Source organism: Lithobates pipiens, unplaced genomic scaffold, assembly GCF_037356315.1.
Source record: "Lithobates pipiens isolate NorthernLeopardFrog02 unplaced genomic scaffold, aLitPip1_a1.2 Scaffold_16, whole genome shotgun sequence".
Lineage (NCBI taxonomy): Eukaryota > Metazoa > Chordata > Amphibia > Anura > Ranidae > Lithobates > Lithobates pipiens.
The window spans coordinates 616,111,504-616,131,575 of NW_027507748.1; the positions used below are offsets into that span (position 1 = coordinate 616,111,504).

Below are 20,072 nucleotides of genomic sequence, written 5' to 3' on the forward strand. Positions count from 1 at the left end.
TCACATGGAGTCAATCCGATCGGTTGTAGCCATCCTCCAAGGAGGGGATTGTTGGTTCAATTGATATCAAGGATGCCTATCTCCATGTGCCAATATTTCCCGCTCACCAGAGGTTTCTGCGATTCGAAGTAGAAAATCATCATTTTCAGTTTGTGGCTCTGCCATTTGGTCTAGCCACAGCTCCACGGGTGTTCTCAAAGATTCTGGCTCCTGCTTTAGCCAGATTAATGGCTCAGGGCATAACGGTCCTAGCCTACTTTTAGTAGATCATTCGGTTTCAGGGTTAGACCGCAGTCTAGTGGCAACGGTAAGCTACCTGGAATATCTAGGCTGGGTTCTCAACCTAGAAAAGTCCTCCTTAAACTATCAAGGAGAGTACAGTACCTGGGTCTAATCACAGATACCAGGCAGAGAAAGGTATTTTTACCTCAAAAGAGAATCAGTTCCATTGTAGAACTCATCCATCTCATCAGGGCAAAGAAAAAGCCTTCCATTCGGTTGTGCATGAGAATTTTGGGAAAGATGGTGGCCTCCTTCGGGGCCATTCCTTATGCACAGTTTCATTCAAGATTGCTACAAAGCGCAATTCTGTCAGCCTGGAACAAGAAGGTTCAGGCCTTAGATTTTCCAATTCAGCTGGCTCCCAACATACGTCAGAGCCTAAATTGGTGGTTAATATCCAGCAACCTTCAAAGAGGAAGGTCGTTTCTACCAGCTACCTGGAAAGTAGTGACCACAGATGCCAATCTTCTAGGCTGGGGAGCGGTCCTGGAAGAGGATTCTGTGGTCCAGGTCGGAAAGGACCTTACCTATCAACATTTTTGAAATTCAGGCAATCCGTCTGGCTCTAAGAGCCTGGATGGTCAGACTGAGGGGCGGTCCGGTCAGAATTCAGTCCGACAACGCCATAACTGTGGCTTACATCAATCACCAGGGGGGCACTAGGAGTCGTGCAGCCCAGAGAGAGGTGATTTGAATCACATTCTGTCTTGGGCAGAACACAACATTCCTTGCCTTTTGGCAATATTCATTCCCGGGATAGAGAATTGGCAGGCGGACTACTTGAGCAGCCAACAATTATTTCCAGGAAAATGGTCTATTTACCCCGACATCTTCCTTGCGATATGTCAGAGATGGGGTACTCCAGGCATGGACCTGTTCACGTCCAGATTCAACAACAAGGTCGACAACTTTGTGTCAAGGACAATGGATCTGCTAGCTTGCGGAACAGACGCATTAGTCTTCCCATGGGATCAGTTTTCTCTGATCTATGCATTTCCTCCAGTTTGGCTTCTTCCGCGCCTTCTTCGCAGGATCAGGCAGGAACAAAAGGAGGTGATTCTAGTGGCCCCAGCATGGCCCAGAAACCCTTGGTTCGCCGAGATCATAAAGATGGCAGTAGGAGTTCCCTGCACTCTACCATTACGGCCGGACCTTCTCGTGCGGGTCCGGTATTCCATCCTACCTTACAGATGCTAAATTTTACAGTCAGGATATTGAGACCCACATTCTAAGGGATCGTGGGTTGTCTCCTTCAGTTATATGTACCTTGATTAATGCCAGGAAGCCGGCTTCCAGGATCATTTACTATAGAGTCTGGAGGGCATATGTTTCCTGGTGCGGATCCAGGGGTTGGCACCCCAGGAAATATGTCATAGGTAGAATCCTTGATTTCTTGCAGAATGGATAAAAAATTAATCTGGCCTTATACTATCAAGGGCCAGATCTCGGCCTTGTCAGTATTCTTTCAAAGGCCTTTAACTTCTCACTCCTTAGTGCATAGCTTTGTTCAGGGGGTAACACTGGTAAATCCTCTTATCAAGGCACCTCTAAATCCTTGGGATTAGAATTTGGTCTTATCGACTTTGCAGAAGCAGCCTTTTGAACCTTTATGTGAGATTCCCTTGGTTCTTTTGACTAGAAAGATAGTCTTTCTGGTTGCCCTTTCTTCTGCTAGAAGAGTATCTGAACTAGTGGCTCTATCTTGTATGGAGCCATATCTGATCTTGCATAAGGATAAGGTGGTGTTATGCCCTCATCCTGAATTCTCGCCAAAGGTGGTGACAGATTTTCACTTAAACCAAGATATTTTTCTTCCTTCATTCTTCCCAGAGCCTTGATCTAGAGAAGAGAGGGTGCTACATTCCCTTGATGTAGTAAGAGCGGTCAGAGTGTACTTAAGGGCGACCGCTTAGGTTCATAAGACAGATATTTTGTTTATTCTGCTGGATGTTCCAAAGAGAGGACAGGCAGCGTCTAGATCCACTATTTCCAAGTGTATTTGTCAAGTCATTATTCAGACATATGGTTTAAAAAAGAACATTCCTCCTTTTCATGTTAAGGCACACTCAACCAGGGCGATTATTACCTCTTGGGCGGTGCATCATCAGACCTCTGTGGCTCAGATCTGTAAGGCCGCGACGTGGTCTTCAGTTCATACGTTTACCAGATTTTATCAAATCGATGTTAAGGGTCAGGAGGGTACTGCCTTCAGACGCAATGTGTACTGCAGGCCGCAGTATGAGTCCTCTGACTTCCTTTCTTTTTTGTTGTGTCTCCCCCCCCCCTTCAGTTGCCATTGCTATGGGACATCCCATGTAGTAATTACTACAGCTCTATGTCCCCTGATGTAAGAAAAGAAAATAGGATTTTTAAAACGGCTTACCTGCACCGATACACCGATATAACTCATGTAGTAATTACTACGGCTCTGTGTCCCCTGATGTACATCAAAGAAAAGGATTTTACAGGTAAGCTGTTTTAAAAAATCCTATTTTTTGCGATTCGGCACTGCATCGATTTAACTAACAATTGCGCGGTCGTGCAACAATGCACCCAAACAAAATTGACGTCCTTTTTTTCCCACAAATAGAGCTTTCTTTTGGCAGTATTTGATCGCCTCTGCGGTTTTTATTTTTTGCACTATAAACAAAAAAATTGTGCCAATTTTGAAAAAAACACAATATTTTGTACTTTTTGCTATAATAAATATCCCCATTTTTTTTAAAAAAGCAAATCATTTCTCAGTTTGGGCTGATATGTATTCTTCTACATATTTTTGGCAAAAAAATTGCAATAAGCGTATATCAATTGATTTGTGCAAAAATTATAGCGTCTATAAATAGGGGATAGATTTATAGCATTGTTTATTTATTTATTTTATTAGTAACGGCGGCGATCTGTGTTTTTTATCATGACTGCAACATTATGGCGAACACATCGGACAATTTTGACACATTTTTGGGACCATTGGCATTTATACAGCGATCAGTGCTATAAAAATGCATTGATTACTGTAAAAATGTCACTGGCAGTGAAGGGGTTAACACTAGGGGTGATCAAGGGGTTAACTGTGTTCCCTGTGAGGTGATTTTAACTGAAGGGGGGGGACTAACTAGAGGAAGTGACAGATCGTGGTTCCTAGCTAATAGGAACACACAATATGTCACTCCTCTCAGAACAGAACAGGGAAGTGTGTGTATACACACACTCATCCTTATTCTGTGTCTCCTTCTCCCGATCGCTCGTGCCGATCGCTCGAGCCGATGTATAGCTACAATGGTTCGCGGGATCGTGCCGACTTTCCGCAGTAAAATGATGGCGGCTGGTCGGCAAGCGGTTAAATAAATCAACCCCACTGGAATTATTGTTGCCTCTCATCTTATTACTTACTTTAAAAGTAAAACGTTTTAGTATTATCACTGGGGGACAGGAGAATCAGGAAATCCTTTCTACTGCCTGCAGCAGACTGATGAAATGAACTTAGACTAGGCAAAGTCACTTGACACAGCTTATTAATTATATCACTGGTGCAATACTTTTAAGGCTCCTAAAACAAAAAATAGTAAATGCTAATTTTTTTACCTGCAAAAAACGTGTATTTATTATTTTTTGTTAAAAGGTGAACTTATCCTTTAAATCTAGAAAAAAAATTAAAAAAATACCCTGAAGTGGGGCTCCTCTAGCACTGCAAAGGTTAAAAGTTGCTTGTTTTTTTCTAGGTAAAATGTAAAAAGTAACTGCATTTACCATATTGCTCGCTCCCACAGGCTTCCTCATAGCTGCACAATCACTCTCACAAAGCTGTTTGTTTTTGCCCTGTATCAGTTACAAGGCACTCTGGTGTCATCATGTACAATGCATGATGTGCAGTCCTTCATTGTAAGAGTTCAAACCCAGCTTGGGGAGCTGAAGGATGCTAGAATGTCGAGGAATGCAGATGCTTTTTTGCTTCAACTGAGTGCCTTACCAAGGATTGACAGAGTTTAAAAGTCTGCATTGTTTTGTCACCTTAGCAGAGTAATCAGAGAAGACTAATAACATATGCCCATCTGCAATGGGGTGTTTTCGAGCTGTACACATTCTCAGAATTTTAACCTTTTCAGAAAAGATTCCAAAAATGGGCTATGAGGGGAAGTACTGTCAGTTTTGGTCAAGCCTGCCATATGTGCCTGCTTCAACTAAAGAATATGTTACCCCAACATTTCATATTTCTGATATGTGTCTGTGTTACCGTGTACTTGTATTAAAGCACATTCATCCCAGCAAAGTTTTCTTCTTTGCATCCAATAAAAAATGGGAAAAAAATGTCTTCATCAATTGGTCAATATGTATTCTGCTACTTTTTTTGGTAAAAAAAAAATCCCAATGTGCATTGATTGCTTTGCGCAACAGTTATAGGTTCTACAAACTATGGGATATTTATTTTATTTTATTTTTTTGTTACTAGTAATGGTGGCAATCAGCAACTTACAGTGGATAAATCATACACTGACACTTTTTGTGGACCATTGACACTAATACAGTAATCAGTACTAAAAAATATGCACTGTCACTGTACTAATGACACTGGCTGGGAAGAGGTTAACATCAGGGGTTAACTGTGTACTCAGCCTATGATTCAGTGTACTATAGGAGGTGCTTTTACTAGTAGAAGGCATGAATCAGTATTCCTGCTTTACAGGAACACAGGATCCATGCCTTCTGCATTCACATAACTCAATCTGCCTTGTTTACATAGGCAGACTACCATTTTGCCTGTTTACCAAAGCATTGGCGGGTGCCGGCAGACCTAGAGTCCGCTGTACCCGCTGATCAGCTCCCGCTGTGTAGAATCACGCATGCATGCCCCAGACCTGGAAGTGGCAGATCATATACTACACATACGTGATCTGGCACAGAGCGGCTGCCCATAAATGTAGGGTGGGTGTTCCACAAGTTGATATATCAGCTGCCATCCATCAAACCTGTCAGTTTTTTTCACCTTTTGCTAGGTTGGTATATGTCAAGCATCATGATTGATGTGGATCTACATCGTTGGATAACATGATTGAAGATGAATGTACATCGTCTTTCTTTTTTTTTTTCATTTTTAATAAAGGACTCAAAACTGTTTTTTTTTTTTTTTTTTTTACTTTTTTTGTGAATAAATAGGGGTAGTATGTAGGTCCTTATGCAGCACAGTAGTGAAATGACCAATTCTCTCTACAAATCTTATGAGACTGGCAATCATTAGCATAGCAGATATGCAATCAGGAGCCTATAATATGCATTTCATTTGTACATGTGTCTGGGTCATAAGTACAAAAAGTGAGATAGGCTTAAGTGCAAAACAGTTAAATTGTTCTGCCAAAGAGATTTAGAAATGACTTGGCAATTTTTCTGATTGCTAATCTCCCCTTCAGCTTATTTCCACAGGTAAAATAAGGCTTTTGGAATTACATAGTAATTAAGCCTATTACAGTTCACTTTCTGTGTTAAAATAAGAATAGAGTTGCATAGATTCACTTGTAGGAACCAAGTGTACTTTTAATTGTAAGTGACATTTTATTAAGCAGCCTTTGTTAGTGGAATCTAAAAGATTGCTTAGAGGAATTCCATCTACAGTAATTCCACAGAAATAAAGGGTTTCCTTTTTTATTATGCATTGTCTGAAGTAACACTCATTTCAAAGTGCTTTATTTACAATGGTTTTGTACAGGGTTGCTGAGAAGGCAATACAGCTGGCCCTCCTGTACAAGGCCCGGGTCCCGTCAGTTCAAAAGGGGGGCCTGGGCACCTGCCGAGCAGGAGGAACGGGTATACTGCCTTATTGCTAACACTGATCCACTGGCTCCCCCTGAAGCCCTGTTGACTTCTCCTTTTATTCTTTCCTCCAGCTGCACTGCAGGGTGATCCACATCAAGTATCTGTTGTGCCCCCACCCACCTGCTGTCCGGGCCCTCAGTGTGTCCTTTTTCCCTGCACTGCTGGCTTCCCTCCTTTCTTTTCCCACCGGCAGCTGCTGAGAGCACAGGGGGATAATTTTAGGATGGAGAATGAGGGGCAAAAAACATATCATATTTACCTGCCCCTTCCTTATCTAAATGAACACAGTGAGTGATCATATGGCCATGGGATCATTCATTGCCTTCATCTGATATCCACCAGGCCCTCTCCTGTGAGGGAGGACACAAAACGCACACCACCATAGGACAGCTGGACACTTCCCCTACAACTTCCTCTTTGTACTCTCCAGTGATCTTCTCCAGGCCCAAACAATAGCCCCCCCGCCCCCCGCTGAAGTTTTAGCTGAGACCTCATTGTAGGCACCTTCAGAAATCCTTCCCAAGACGCAAAGCCCCTGCACAGGGTTCTCTTCAAGCAGGAATGGACCCAGGAACTTTCCACCTCCTACCTCAGGACCCAGACTATTTATGGGCACTTCCCCCACAATACCCCCATGGATTCTCTAAAATGCAGGAAAAAGGAATCAGAGCAGCAGCCTGTGAGACACTGAACAGGCCTGAATAATCAACCCCTGCTCCATTGATTACACTAGAGCTAACTAAATTTGCTTAACAATCTACACTTCTCTAGGCGCTACAACTATGCTTCAGTTTGTGAATGAACATGAAGCCTTAGAGTGCTTCCTATTCATTCATCTGTGTAGCTAAGGTTGCAGAAAAAGGAATTGCGGAATCTCCTTCTTCAAAAGTGAGACATCAGGGGTCTGTTTAAACCCCTGATATTTCAACAAAGCCCCTCAACAACAAAGCTCCTAAAAATTTTAAAAATGCCAAAGCAAATTAAAAAACTATGCAGGTATGGGTGAGTGGCCTTGAATTCGTACAACTGCTGAATCTTAACTTTTATATTTAGCAAGAATTGTTATGTGCTTGTGTCCACTAATAATATTTTTTGTGTATTTTTAGTGAAAATATGATTTGATATTTTTGGGGTGAGGGGGCCTGTCAAGCAGACTGTACAGGGCCCCCGGGACTTCTAACAGCAGCCCTGGTTTGAAATGTAAGCTCCTCGCAAAATATTATTTAAAAATATATTTACTCTTACTTTTCTTTTTTTATATTTACTCTTACTTTTCTTTTTTAGCAGCTTGCTAATAAGAGCCAGCACGATACCTGTGTGTGTCCATAGATTGCTGTGCAAAGCTCATATATACACAGCAACACCAGTGGTCACAGGAGGAAGTGCAGGGACAGTGGGGAGAAATATGGTCATAGATGTGGACATAGAGCAGTGTTTCTTAACCTTTTTTCATTCAAGGCACTCTTTAAAATTATGGACAGTCTCAAGGTACCCCGTTCTAAAATTTAAAAACTATACTAATAGTTGGACATAATGCAGCAACATCTACAAACATAGGACACCCAACATTAGAGGTGATTTATTCTTACAAAGCTAATTTTGCACACTAGTACGACTAGTATTCCAGTGTTTCTTCTCTCTTGCGACCCCAGGTTTTGATGGAGGGGGACAGGAGAGGGTCAACCAAGGATGCTGTGATCAACGCCCTTTTTTATCAACACTGATGATATCACTGGTTGTTATGATGCCGGTGGCTGGAAGGTTGAAATGGTGCACAATAAAAACCTGTGGCTTTGTGCAACTAAAAGGCAGGCTTGCTCCACCTGCTGGCGTGTACATGTTTGGGCAAATTTTAGGCATTTTTCCACAGCACCCCCAAAGTCAAAGCATCCCAGGGTGCCTGGGGACCCTGGTTGAAAAGGGCTGACATAGAGGAGCATGGTGCACATGGAACCTGCCAGGCTAGTTTTTAACTGTGTGCTTTATACTGCTAATGCTAATTAAAGCACGTGCAGTTTTCATGTCTCACTTGGGGTGATTGTTCTTATTCCTGTATGTAATGGAACATTTTAACACTTGTGAGCTAGCATTAAAAGAGAAGTATGGGGTTTAAAAAATATATACTCACCTAGGTGAATGCAGCTTTGATCTTATGCTGCATATGTCCCTCCCCACCTCTGCACTGAGAACTGAGTGATCAAACCTTGCTGATCACTCAGTTCTCCCCTCTGCTCTGAGCAGAGACTGGTGACTGTCAGTCACTGACTCTCTGCTCTCTCTTTCCCTCCAGCTCTCACTAGAGCACTGGGCTGTGCAGGGGGCAGGAATGGCTAGATCAGTCTCCCGGTAGCTCACTGAGAGGCTGAGCCAGCTGCTGGTCCAGGCATCTGGTTGGATGCCGACTGTAAAGTCGGGATATATCCAGCACCTGGACCAGCTAAGTGACATCAGCTGACAGCAGACTTTAGCCCATTGTCAGCTGAAAACGGGCCACAGGAAACTGCACTCGTGATCCATTAGAGAAGTAGAGAAGTTTTCCCTCTGTATAAATAGAGTCCTTCCTAGAGATGTAAAATTTCTGGAAATTTTGAAGCAATGGAAACATTTTTTGGGGAAAATTTAATTTAAAAAAAAAATCAGTGTGGAGTAGTTTTACAAATCGAAAAGTCATTTTGTTTCACTGGGAAGGTGAAATGCAAATGCAGTGTATATAAAAGTATTATGCTTGAAATAAAAGTACAGCTGATGCTGCACATACACGACTGGACTTTCCGTCAGAGAATGTCCGACTGTCTTCCCGCCATAGTTCCAATGAACTTTCGACGGAGTTACGATGTACTTCTGACCAAAGGAACTTGGCCACACATGAATGGACCAAAGTCCGTTTGTTTTGAACACATATGACGGGACTAGAAAAGGAAGTTCAATAGCCATTAGCCAATAGCTGCCCTAGCATTGTATTTGGTTTGTCGGACCAGCATACAGACGAACGGTTTTCCCGATAGAAATTGATTCCGTCGGACATATTTGAGACATTTTCTATTTCTAGGTCCGTCTGAATTTTTGAAGAAAAAAGTCAGATGAAGCCCACACATAATCGCAATATCCGACGGAATGATTCCGTTGGACCTTTTCTGCCGGAATGTTTTGTCGTGTGTACACGGCATTATTCAGTAAGTAAACTAAACTTGCTTTTTAAAATTGTATTTTTTTATTACAAATGGAATAACAAGGACTTTTTATATATTAAGAAAACATTTTAACTATAAATGAGAACAGGTAACCATCCCCCCTTTCGCTCATAAGAATGTAAAAGCTTCCTGCCAATATGCATTTTCTGTTATTGACAATGCTGATCCAGAAGCATATAGTTCTTGCAAGAGCTTGATCAATATTCTGATTTTCAGGTGTCATTTTATCTATAAATTAAGGGTTTGTGTATTTTTTTGGGGTCCATGGTTTACAACACTTCCTTACTTGAAGATGCAGCTGGTAAAGAAACACTTTGTGGTGATTCAGAAGCAGTAAAACGTGTTTCTGGATTGAGAACTCTGGAGGTAAAAGTTACTCGCCCTTTCATTATGGTCCTCATCATTTCATTCCATAAAAGTATTTTCAGGGCACCTCTGGCATGCAAGTGTGGGTTTTGTCATCACTGTAGGATTTGGAAAAGAATGTTTCTTTTCACAATATTTGCAAATTGCAGCTTTGCTTTTAGCAGAAATTGCAGTTTTGCTTTTAGTAGAAATTGCATTGTGGAAATGTTTCCAAACTAGATATTGGTTTTACCATTTACTGAGAGGAAGAAAAGAAAAAACTATTTACTTAGCAGACTGTAGGGAAACATTATATTGTGATGGTGGAGAACATTAATATGAATTATTTAAAGGTTATGAAGATAAACTAATTTGTCAGACAAATTCACTCTCTTGCCTGTCAGTTAAGGCCTGAGAGGACAGAAAATCATCTACTCTATCACAGCAATCACCCAACTGTAGGAGGTAAAAGATGGAGCACACAAGAAAACTAAACTGGAGCTTTTCCCCTGCAGTGCCCCCAGTGGAAGAAATGCATATCTCTCTTGTTTGAGAACTGCATTGGGAAGAACAATGTTAGTTGAACTGTATTCAAGAATTTGCAATAATTTAAGACTTTATATAACGTCTCAGAAATCTTTCATTAACTTCCTAATGTTATATAGTTGGATTACCATGTCATAAATATATTATTTATCATTGTAAAAGAACATATTCCACACTTCTTTTGTTTTTTTCCAGGTCTTCCCATCTCTAGTCGGCCTGACTTCAACCTCCCTGTCCATAATATGGGGCACATGGTATTGTTTGTACAGACCCAGGTTTACAGTTCTGCCTCTATACTTTCTTTACCTCATAAGGAGTTTAGTGGCAGATCTGTACTAAAGGTTCTGCACTGGGGGGTAGAAAGTGCCTCTACTGAGAGCTTTTGCATTGTGGAGCAGGAGGGTGTTGTCTGTACTGAGATGTGTGTGCTTGAGCTGGGTTCTACTACTGAGGAGTCTGTACTGGGAAATGGGGTGGCGTCTTTATTAAAAGTTCTGTATTGGGGGGGTCTTTGCTTTAAGGTCTGTGCTGGGGGAAGGGGGCTTTTTACTACTGAATGTAGGGTGTCTGTGCTGAAAGGACTGTACTGGGGAGGAGGGAGATGTTGTCTGTACTGAGGGGTCTTACAGAGGAGGGGGGTCTGTACTGAGGAATCTGTACTGTATTGGAGTGAGGGCAGGGTACTGGGGGAAATGTGTCCATACTGAGAAGGTGGAAAATGAAAGGTGGGTATTTTCGGATTTGAGAGAGGTCTCTGCTGGGGGTGTCTATCTGTACTAAGGGATCTGTGCTTGAGGAGGTCCATCTGTACTAAGGGGTCTGTGCTGTGGGGTCCATCTTTGCTAAGGGATCTGTGCTGAGGGGTCTGTGCTGGAGAGTTTGTCTGTGCTGAGGGATCTTTGCCGGGGCGGCCAATGTTGCTTTTGCTATGACACATAGTATATTCTCAGTAAAGTCAGCATCATGTTGGCATTAATTGGACTATCATACCAGATTCCCCTTACATATTCTCTAAAAATGACCATATGGATCAAGGACATAAAGTCAGTCTGCTCCCATTTGAATATATAGGGTTGGATTTACTAAAGGCAGATAGACTGTGCACTTTGCAAGTGCCGCTGACCAGAGCTTAGTAAATGAGGATAAGCTTCACTATTCAAAGAATACATGTAAAAACTCCTGTGAGGAGGGAGCAGGGGCATGGCTTGCCTGTGATGTGTGTGTCGATGCATACAACCCAGCTTGGGAGGTGCCCCTTTAGCAACTGACTTGGTAAGTGGGCACATGGAGGAAGCAGACATCGCCAGTGGGAAACTGCAAAAGAGGAAGTAAGGGATCGCTTGTGAAATATTGTTGCACAAAGCAGGTAAGTAAAGCCTCTTCTTTTATTTTAATTTTCCTAGAGTATGTAAATCTGGTAAAGCTTCACTTTGTAAAGACTACCCAATCAGGTACAAGGAAAATAAAAAATAGAAAGCATTTTGCTTCCACATTGGAGATGGAAATCAGCAGAGCTTTACCACATTTAGTAAGTTTTGGGGAAAAAGAGTGCAACTGCACGTGCAGAGTGCACAGGTTATTTGCCTTTAGTAAATCCAACCATAGTGCTCATACAGGTATCTATTTATTTACATAAAACATGTTGAATTGTCTTATATAAAATTCTAATGACCAAATGAAAGAAAATTAATTATTTAAAATATCTTGGATGCCATTCAATGTATTTATACACCTTTATCTTTCTTACAGATTACAGACTGTAAAGCAATTGACAACAAGATCTGCCAGTCAAATAGTGGTCCATGATTAAAGAACATCCAGACTATTCTTAAAGAAAGTGCACATGTGTAATCAAGTAGCATGGGTCCAAACGCAGATCTGCACACGTAGAAAAAGAAAATACATCTTTGATATCTGTATATCTGCATGTGAAAGGGACATATGAAAATGAGTATTCCACTGACTCCAAGCAAGGCATGCTGCACTGACAGAGAGAACAATAGCAATGATGAAAAAAATGATAATGAAAGTGTGGCCAGTTTAGGTGACACAAATGCCAATCAAATTTTCACAACAAAGATATATGATGACAAAGATGAAATCTGCAGGGAGGACAAAACAGTTGGGCTTGGTACTTTTCAGTCAGAAAACTTCACGCATTCAGAAAACCTCACACATTCAACCAAGGAACCCAGTAGACTGGTTGAAGAGAGCACTGACTCTCCAACAAGTGAACAAATGTTAGGTGATCAAAGATTGCAAGCACCATCAAGTCGAGATCTAGGCAAAGAATATATGACTGATGATGCTAAGGACAGTTTAAAAACCTTTAATATTCAAGGGCAATCACCTCTAAATTCAAAAGTCAGCTTCTATGACAGAAGCTTCCAAATTTCCATTAGCAAAACAAATGAATCTTCTATAGGTATTTATAGTAATAATCTTAGTAACGTAACCCAAACTGAACGTTCTAAGGTAAAATCAGGTATTCCTTCACCTAAATCAGAGCCTTTTCAAAAAGAGCAAATCTCACCTACGCCATCTATAGATTCACCTTCTAGATACTCGCAATACTTTGATACTTCGAGTTCTGGTGTTAAAACAACAGACATATCTGCTCCGGCTGACCATTCATTAGGAATATCTTCTCATAATCTCAGTAATACCTCAGAGGAGAAGAAAATCGTACTTTATTCTAAAACACCTACCTCAAGCATCACTGACCCAGATTCCTCAATACTTGACGGAACCGTAACCCATGTTAACAAGCAAAGCACATTGCCACCACCTACTCAAGCAGATGACCACTCTCGTTTAACCTACAAACCTCAGGTAATTTGTAACATACCAGAAGCACAACTATATCAGGGTCCAACCAACAAACTATCAGAACTACCAGACTCAAAAATGTTGCAGTCAAAGCTGCCTTCCCCACACAGACTAGAACATATATTGCTAGGAGAGGCAGCTGCATCAAGGAGAATGGACAGTGTGTTTGAAACCAGGAGATCGCCTCTGTCATCTCCATGTGGTCAGGTAGCTGTTCCTCATACAAGCAAAGTGGTTAAGCCACCAGGGACATTTCTATTAACTAGCCCTTCCAATACAAGGCAACACGATTATCAAGCTGATGTATCATTCAGCGAAACAAAAGTGCCATTCTCTCAGGTCTGTAACATTCAAACTGGTCATGCTCAAGAATTGGAGTCCTTAAGAAATAAAGAGTTGAGCAGCAAGCCTGTGATCAGAAAAACAACATCACTCACAGACTCTCTGGATAATAAGATCAGTGTGAACAAAGACAGGCATTCTGCACAAGATTATCTCTGTCAGGACAGTGACAATTTTCTTTCAAACAGCAATGTGATGACTTTGAAGGATAAAGTTGCTGTGGTTGACAGTAAAAGGGCTTTCCTTGGACGAAAACATCAGTCAGATGTTTTAAAAGGCAGTTTGAAAGAAAGTCACAAGGACCCAACAGATTCTGTTTTATGTACTCCTTCTTTTTCGTGCCCAGTGGCGGCTGTTAATATTAATGATCAGCGCATTGCCTCACCGAGCAGCTTTAAGGATCCTAGCACAGCTCATGTTGACAGATTGTCACCTTCCCCAGTGCTACCTCCTATTGAGAGTACACAGTTGTTTAACATATCCCCTAAAGCTACTAACAAGACTCTTTGTAACAGCGGCATACCGAAACCCATACTGGTACATTCCAAACCTTCCATTACAAGCCAGGGAGAAACAGAAATAAATCATAATATAAAGCCAGAGGAAACAATGGAACAAACGCTCATTGCTCCGAAACCTAAACACGTACGGCCTAAAATCATCACATATATCAGAAGGAACCCCCAAGCAGTTGATAGACTGCCATTTGGGCAGATGAACATGCCATATGCTCCTCCATCTTGTAGTGTTCCAATACCAAAGGAGCATGATATATTGAATAGTGATGGTAAATCCACCAATGTGTTGCTGGATAAATACAAAACTGATGTTCACAAACCACGAATATACAGCACTGGTCTGATGATTTCTGGCATAAGGCCTCCTGGGCATCATTCTCTAGAAGAGGTAAGAAAAGTGTTTACATATGTTTGCATTTAAAAAACAGCCCCTCTCATGATTTTGTTATAGTTTTGGGTGTAGCGGAAGAAGGTAAAAAAATATATAACTCATCTCCACTGGCCAGTTTTAAAAGTGCAGAGTACTTATGTTTCATTTCTTTTTTTCACTAATCCCTTTGTTGAGCTAGACACAGGGGGGTTGATTTACTAAAACTAGAGAGTGCAACATTTAGTGCAGCCCTGAACAGAAACCAATCAGCTTTAAGGCTGGGTTCACACTAGTGTGAATTGGATGCGGTTTCCCCACATCCAATTTGCAACAGCAGAAGGCTCTATGGAGCCAGTTCACATATCTCCGTTGCAGCTCCAGAGCAAACTTGCACCAGGTCCTGTGCGTCTTTTGGTCCATTTCAGGTCCGAATTCAGCCCAAAATTTGAGCTGAAATTGGACCTGAAATGGCAAAGGGGGATGCGCCGGATTCCTGCTGTGAGCCACATGTGGCTTAGATGTGAACCCAGCCTAAATTTATTTTTGTCAAAGCTTAATTAAACAAGCTGAAGTTAGAAGCTGATTGATGCAGCTGTGCATGGTAGCCAGATTTTGCACTCTCCAGTTTTAGAGAATCAACCCCAGGGTGTCGGTGCAGAAAGATACAGTACAGTGCCTTGCGAAAGTATTCGGCCCCCTTGAACTTTTCAACCTTTTGCCACATTTCAGGCTTCAAACATAAAGATATAAAATTTTTATTTTTTGTGAATAATCACCAACAAGTGGGACACAATTGTAAAGTGGAACAAAATCTATTGGATTTTTTAAACTTTTTTAACTAATAAAAAAAAATGAAAAGTGGGGCATGCAAAATTATTCGGCCCCCTTGCGTTAATACTTTGTAGAGCCACCTTTTGCTGCAATTACAGCTGCAAGTCACTTGGGGTATGTCTCTATCAGTTTTGCACATCGAGAGACTGAAATTCTTGTCCATTCTTCCTTGCAAAACAGCTTGAGCTCAGTGAGGTTGGATGGAGAGCGTTTGTGAACAGCCGTTTTCAGCTCTTTCCACAGATTCTCGATTGGATTCAGGTCTGGACTTTGACTTGGCCACTCTAACACCTGGATACGTTTATTTGTGAACCATTCCTTTGTAGATTTTGCCGTATGTTTGGGATCATTGTCTTGTTGGAAGATAAATCTCCGTCCCAGTTTCAGGTCTTTTGCAGACTCCAACAGGTTTTCATCCAGAATGGTCCTGTATTTGGCTGCATCCATCTTCCCCTCAATTTTAACCATCTTCCCTGTCCCTGCTGAAGAAAAGCAGGCCCAAACCATGATGCTGCCACCACCATGTTTGACAGTGGGGATGGTGTGTTGAGGGTGATGAGCTGTGTTGCTTTTATGCCAAACATATCGTTTTGCATTGTGGGCAAAAAGTTCAATTTTGGTTTCATCTGACCAGAGCACCTTCTTCCACATGTTTGGTGTGTCTCCCAGGTGGCTTGTGGCAAACTTTAGAGGAGACTTTTTATGGATATCTTTGAGAAATGGCTTTCTTCTTGCCACTCTTCCATAAAGGCCAGATTTGTGCAGTGTACGACTGATTGTTGTCCTATGGACAGACTCTCCCACCTCAGCTGTAGTTCTCTGCAGTTCATCCAGAGTGATCATGGGCCTCTTGGCTGCATCTCTGATCAGTCTTCTCCTTGTCTGAGCTGAAAGTTTAGAGGGACAGCCAGGTCTTGGAAAATTTGCAGTGGTCTGATACTCCCATTTCAAAATGATCGCTTGCAGAGTGCTCCTTGGGATGTTTAAAGCTTGGGAAATCTTTTTGTATCCAAATCCGGCTTTAAACTTCTCCACAACAGTATTACGGACCTGACTGGTGTGTTCCCTGTTCTTCATGATGCTCTCTGCGCTTTCAACAGAACCCTGAGACTATCACAGAGCAGGTGCATTTATACAGAGACTTGATTACACGCAGGTGGATTCTATTTATCGAACAACAAATAGTGTAGCGCTAATTTAAATAATAGTGTAATCACAAAAAAATCTGTGTACAATCATAAATACTATAAAAAAACAGTGAATAAAGTCCTCTGTGATATGACTGATGCACAAAAAAGTTGTGATGAAACTTCTTCAGAAGTAATAGACGTTTCACTGATCAAGTGTAACCAAATGTATCAACTTGTCTGAAGAGATCTAAAAGGTAGGTAGAATACTCTTACCAGATATGTTGGACTCACCAGTCTTACGACAGTTGAGTCAGAAAACGCTTAGGATCCAGACATAGGACCAGATGGTAGATTGAAGGTAATCAGACCGGATTTCAAGGAGACTTCAAATGACGGAAGACCTTGGGGGGCATCTCTCAGAATGTTCCTCGGAATGTTCCTCAAGTTGTCCACATCAGGTGTAGCTCAGTAGGGATTCCAACCCCAAATGCAAGGGGAGGGGGTTCATGAAAATTGTGACAAAGAAAAAAGAAAGCTCCAAATGGTGCAGGTCAAAAAAATATTAACCATCAGGTTTTATTAAAAGGTCATAAAAATGGACAAAAATTATGACAAGTGATCACAAAAGATCAATGGATTCTATTTATCACCATCAGTCATTTATGACAACATTGGATCATTCAGAGATCCTCGCTGAACTTCTGGAGTGAGTTTGCCGCACTGAAAGTAAAGGGGCCGAATAATTTTGCATGCATCACTTTTCAGTTTTTTATTTGCTAAAAAAGTTTAAAATATCCAATAGATTTCGTTCCACTTCACAATTGTGTCCCACTTGTTGGTGATTCTTCACAAAAAATAAAAATTTTATATCTTTATGTTTGAAGCCTGAAATGTGGCAAAAGGTTGAAAAGTTCAAGGGGGCCGAATACTTTCGCAAGGCACTGTATGTCCACAGTCGCGTCAGCTAAATGTTTAGGGATTTTGAACCCACACTCCAGTTTAAAACAGTAAATTTAAGTTAAGTGTTTTTCTGGGGAACACTTAAAAAAACATATTCGGTAAACCTCTCCAATATGTGCACATCTTCTCATGTTTTTTCTCTTAAAAATGTTGCAAGTACAGAAAATATCTGTTAATACTGGCAAAAGTCCAGTGCGTTTACTAACTTTCTGTACACACTGCCTCTGCTGCATGTCGGTCTCAAGCAGTGTTAATGTCCTTTCACACGGCCGGTCCAATCCATTCACCCCTATGGAGCGGCGAAAGTCATATCCGCTAACACCCACCGCTATCTGATCTGATCCTGTCAGCCAAATCCAGACGAATGGTGACCCTATTTTCCATCCATCTGGAGGATCAGATCAGATAAGATCGGTGGAAAATAGACAGGCAGTCCGTTTTCACCTGATTTCCCCATAGGGGATAGCAGGACTCTGTCCGTCTCCGCTCTGTACAGTGAGCGGAGACAGACCTGTCACCCGCCTGCTCAGCGGGGATCAGCGAAGGCCATGTTAAAGGACCCTTATAAGCCCTAACTAGTTCTCTCTGTGAACTTTAGACCCCCCCCTTCTTTTCCCCATATTATAAAGTTAGGCAATAAAGTTATATTGTTGAAAGGTTCAACACAACTTATTCAGGCTCAGTGGGCGGGCACATCCGTCCATAGGCACTTACGAACTGTGACAGCGAGCTGAAAATGTAAAGGATCTTGCTTTGTGTACTGGCCCAAATAAATTATTGGATGAGGGATTATGGTGTGGGGTTGTTTTTCAAGAGTTGGGCTTGTTCCCTTAGTTCCAGTGAAGGGAACTCTTAAGGAGTCAGCATACCAAGACATTTTGGACAATTTCATGCTCCCAACTTTGTGGGAACAGTTTGGGGATTACCCCTACCTGTTCCAACATGACTGTGCACCAGTGCACAAAAAAGGTCTATAAAGAAATGGATGAGCGAGTTTGGAGTGGAGGAACTTTAAGTGGCCTGCAGGAAGTCCTGATCTCAACCCGCCAGAACACATGAGATCTCAAGTCAGAAAGATGCCAAATCTTCTCCTTTATATATTTTTTTTTTTTTGATTGACCTTTAAAAAAAAATTGTTTACTTCCACCCTGGACCAGGTAAACATGCCTTGTAATAGAAATAAGGATGATAAGTCCTTTTTATGGAGAGATGTCAAGTCAGAAAGATGCCAAATCTCTCCTTTACCTTTAAAGTAAAAGATATATATATATATAACTTTTTGTTATAATAAATATCCCCCAAAAAAACATTTTTTTCCCTCAGTTTAGGCTGATACATATTCTACATATTTTTGGTAAAAAAAATCTCAATAAACGATTATTGATTGGTTTGCGCAAAAGTTATAGTGTTTACAAAATAGGGTATAGTTTTATGGCGTTTTTATTAATATTATTTTTTTTTTTACTAGTAATGGCGGCAGTCAGCGATTTTTATTGTGACTGCAACATTATGGCGGACACATCGGACATTTTAGACACATTTTTGGGACCATTGTCATTTATACAGCAATCACTGCTATACAAATGCAGTGATCCCTGTATAAATTACACTGGCAGTGAAGGGGTTAACCAGTGGGTGCCAGTGTAGGGGTTAAGTGTTCCTAGGGGCGTGTTACTAACTGTTGGGGGCTGGGCTTTCTTTCAGTGAACACTGATCTCTGCTCCAATCACATGGAGCAGAGATCAGCGTCACTTGTTGCTAGGCAGAATGGGGAGATGCTGTTTACAACGGCATCTCCCAGTTCAGCCGTCCCGTGAGACGATCGCAGGTATACCCGCGGCGATCGAGTCCGCGGGACCCGCGACCGGACTCACAGGGGTCCCGACCAGCACGCCAGCGTTGGCAGGGTGGCATTTAAGATTGGACATACCTGTACGCCAATATGCCTGCCCATGCCATTCTGCTGACGTACATCAGCGTGCGCCGGTCGGAAAGTGGTTAACAATGGAAGGGGTGATTAAAATCATCAGCTTTTATTTATTCATACAAAACCTTTATCCCAAAAGGAAAGAAAAATGTTTGATGTAACTGATTATAAAGTGTGAGCTGGAGTTTAGCTTCAATTTGTTAGTTTTTCTAAATCTGCTAATACATTTAGCCAGTGGTGGCTGGTGCTCAGCATTTTTTGGGGGGCTGCACAAACATCCAACATCACGACCTGACCTCACAAATGTGCTTCTGGAAGAATGGTCAAATATTCCCATAGACACACTCCTACACCTTGTGGACAGCCTTCCCAGAAGAATTGAAGCTGTTATAGCTGCAAAGGGTGGACCAGCTCAATGGTGAACCCTAAAGACTAAGACTGTGATGCCATTAAAGTTCATGTGCGTGTAAAGGCAGGTGTCCCGATACTTTTGACAATATAGTGTATATGAAAAGTAAAACTTCTTCACTATTATATATAATTCTATAGTAGGTGATTGTTTAAATCTAGAGACTAACTTGAGGTAGCCTAGTCCCAGCTGTGTTCCCACATGTGATGATCAAAAATAATACTAGAAAAATGAAGCGCTAACTCTCTAGGTATCCTAACAACACAGAATACAAACCAAAGTAAAATACTAGTTACGATTTCCAGTGATAACAAACAGTAATGATACCTAAAATATCTGGGTCCCAGTACACAAAGAAATATGTGACAATATAAGTGATGACCCCAAGAGGAGTCACAGGTGACTTTAATAAATCCTTATATAGTGGGGGGGGGCTAGCAGCAAAAAAAAAGGGTCGCTGGTTTGAATCCCAACCACAACTCTATCTGCCTGGAGTTTGCATGTTCTCCCTGTGCCTGCATGGGTTTCCTCCAGGCACGCCGGTTTCCTCCAAAGACATGTTGGTAGGTTAATTAGTTCTGGTCTAA

The 20,072-nt window shown here is 41.6% G+C and overlaps 1 protein-coding gene across 1 annotated transcript in view; it reads left to right on the forward strand.

The window, feature by feature from the left end:
- The window catches only part of MTUS2 (microtubule associated scaffold protein 2), a 1,194,608-nt gene that overhangs the window by 361,312 nt on the left and 813,224 nt on the right, over positions 1–20,072 (forward strand). The window contains exon 4 of the mRNA XM_077484081.1: positions 11,919–14,246. Coding sequence (XP_077340207.1) covers positions 12,111–14,246 — 2,136 coding nt within the window. The 5' untranslated portion in view covers positions 11,919–12,110. The remainder of the gene's footprint in view (positions 1–11,918; positions 14,247–20,072) is intronic.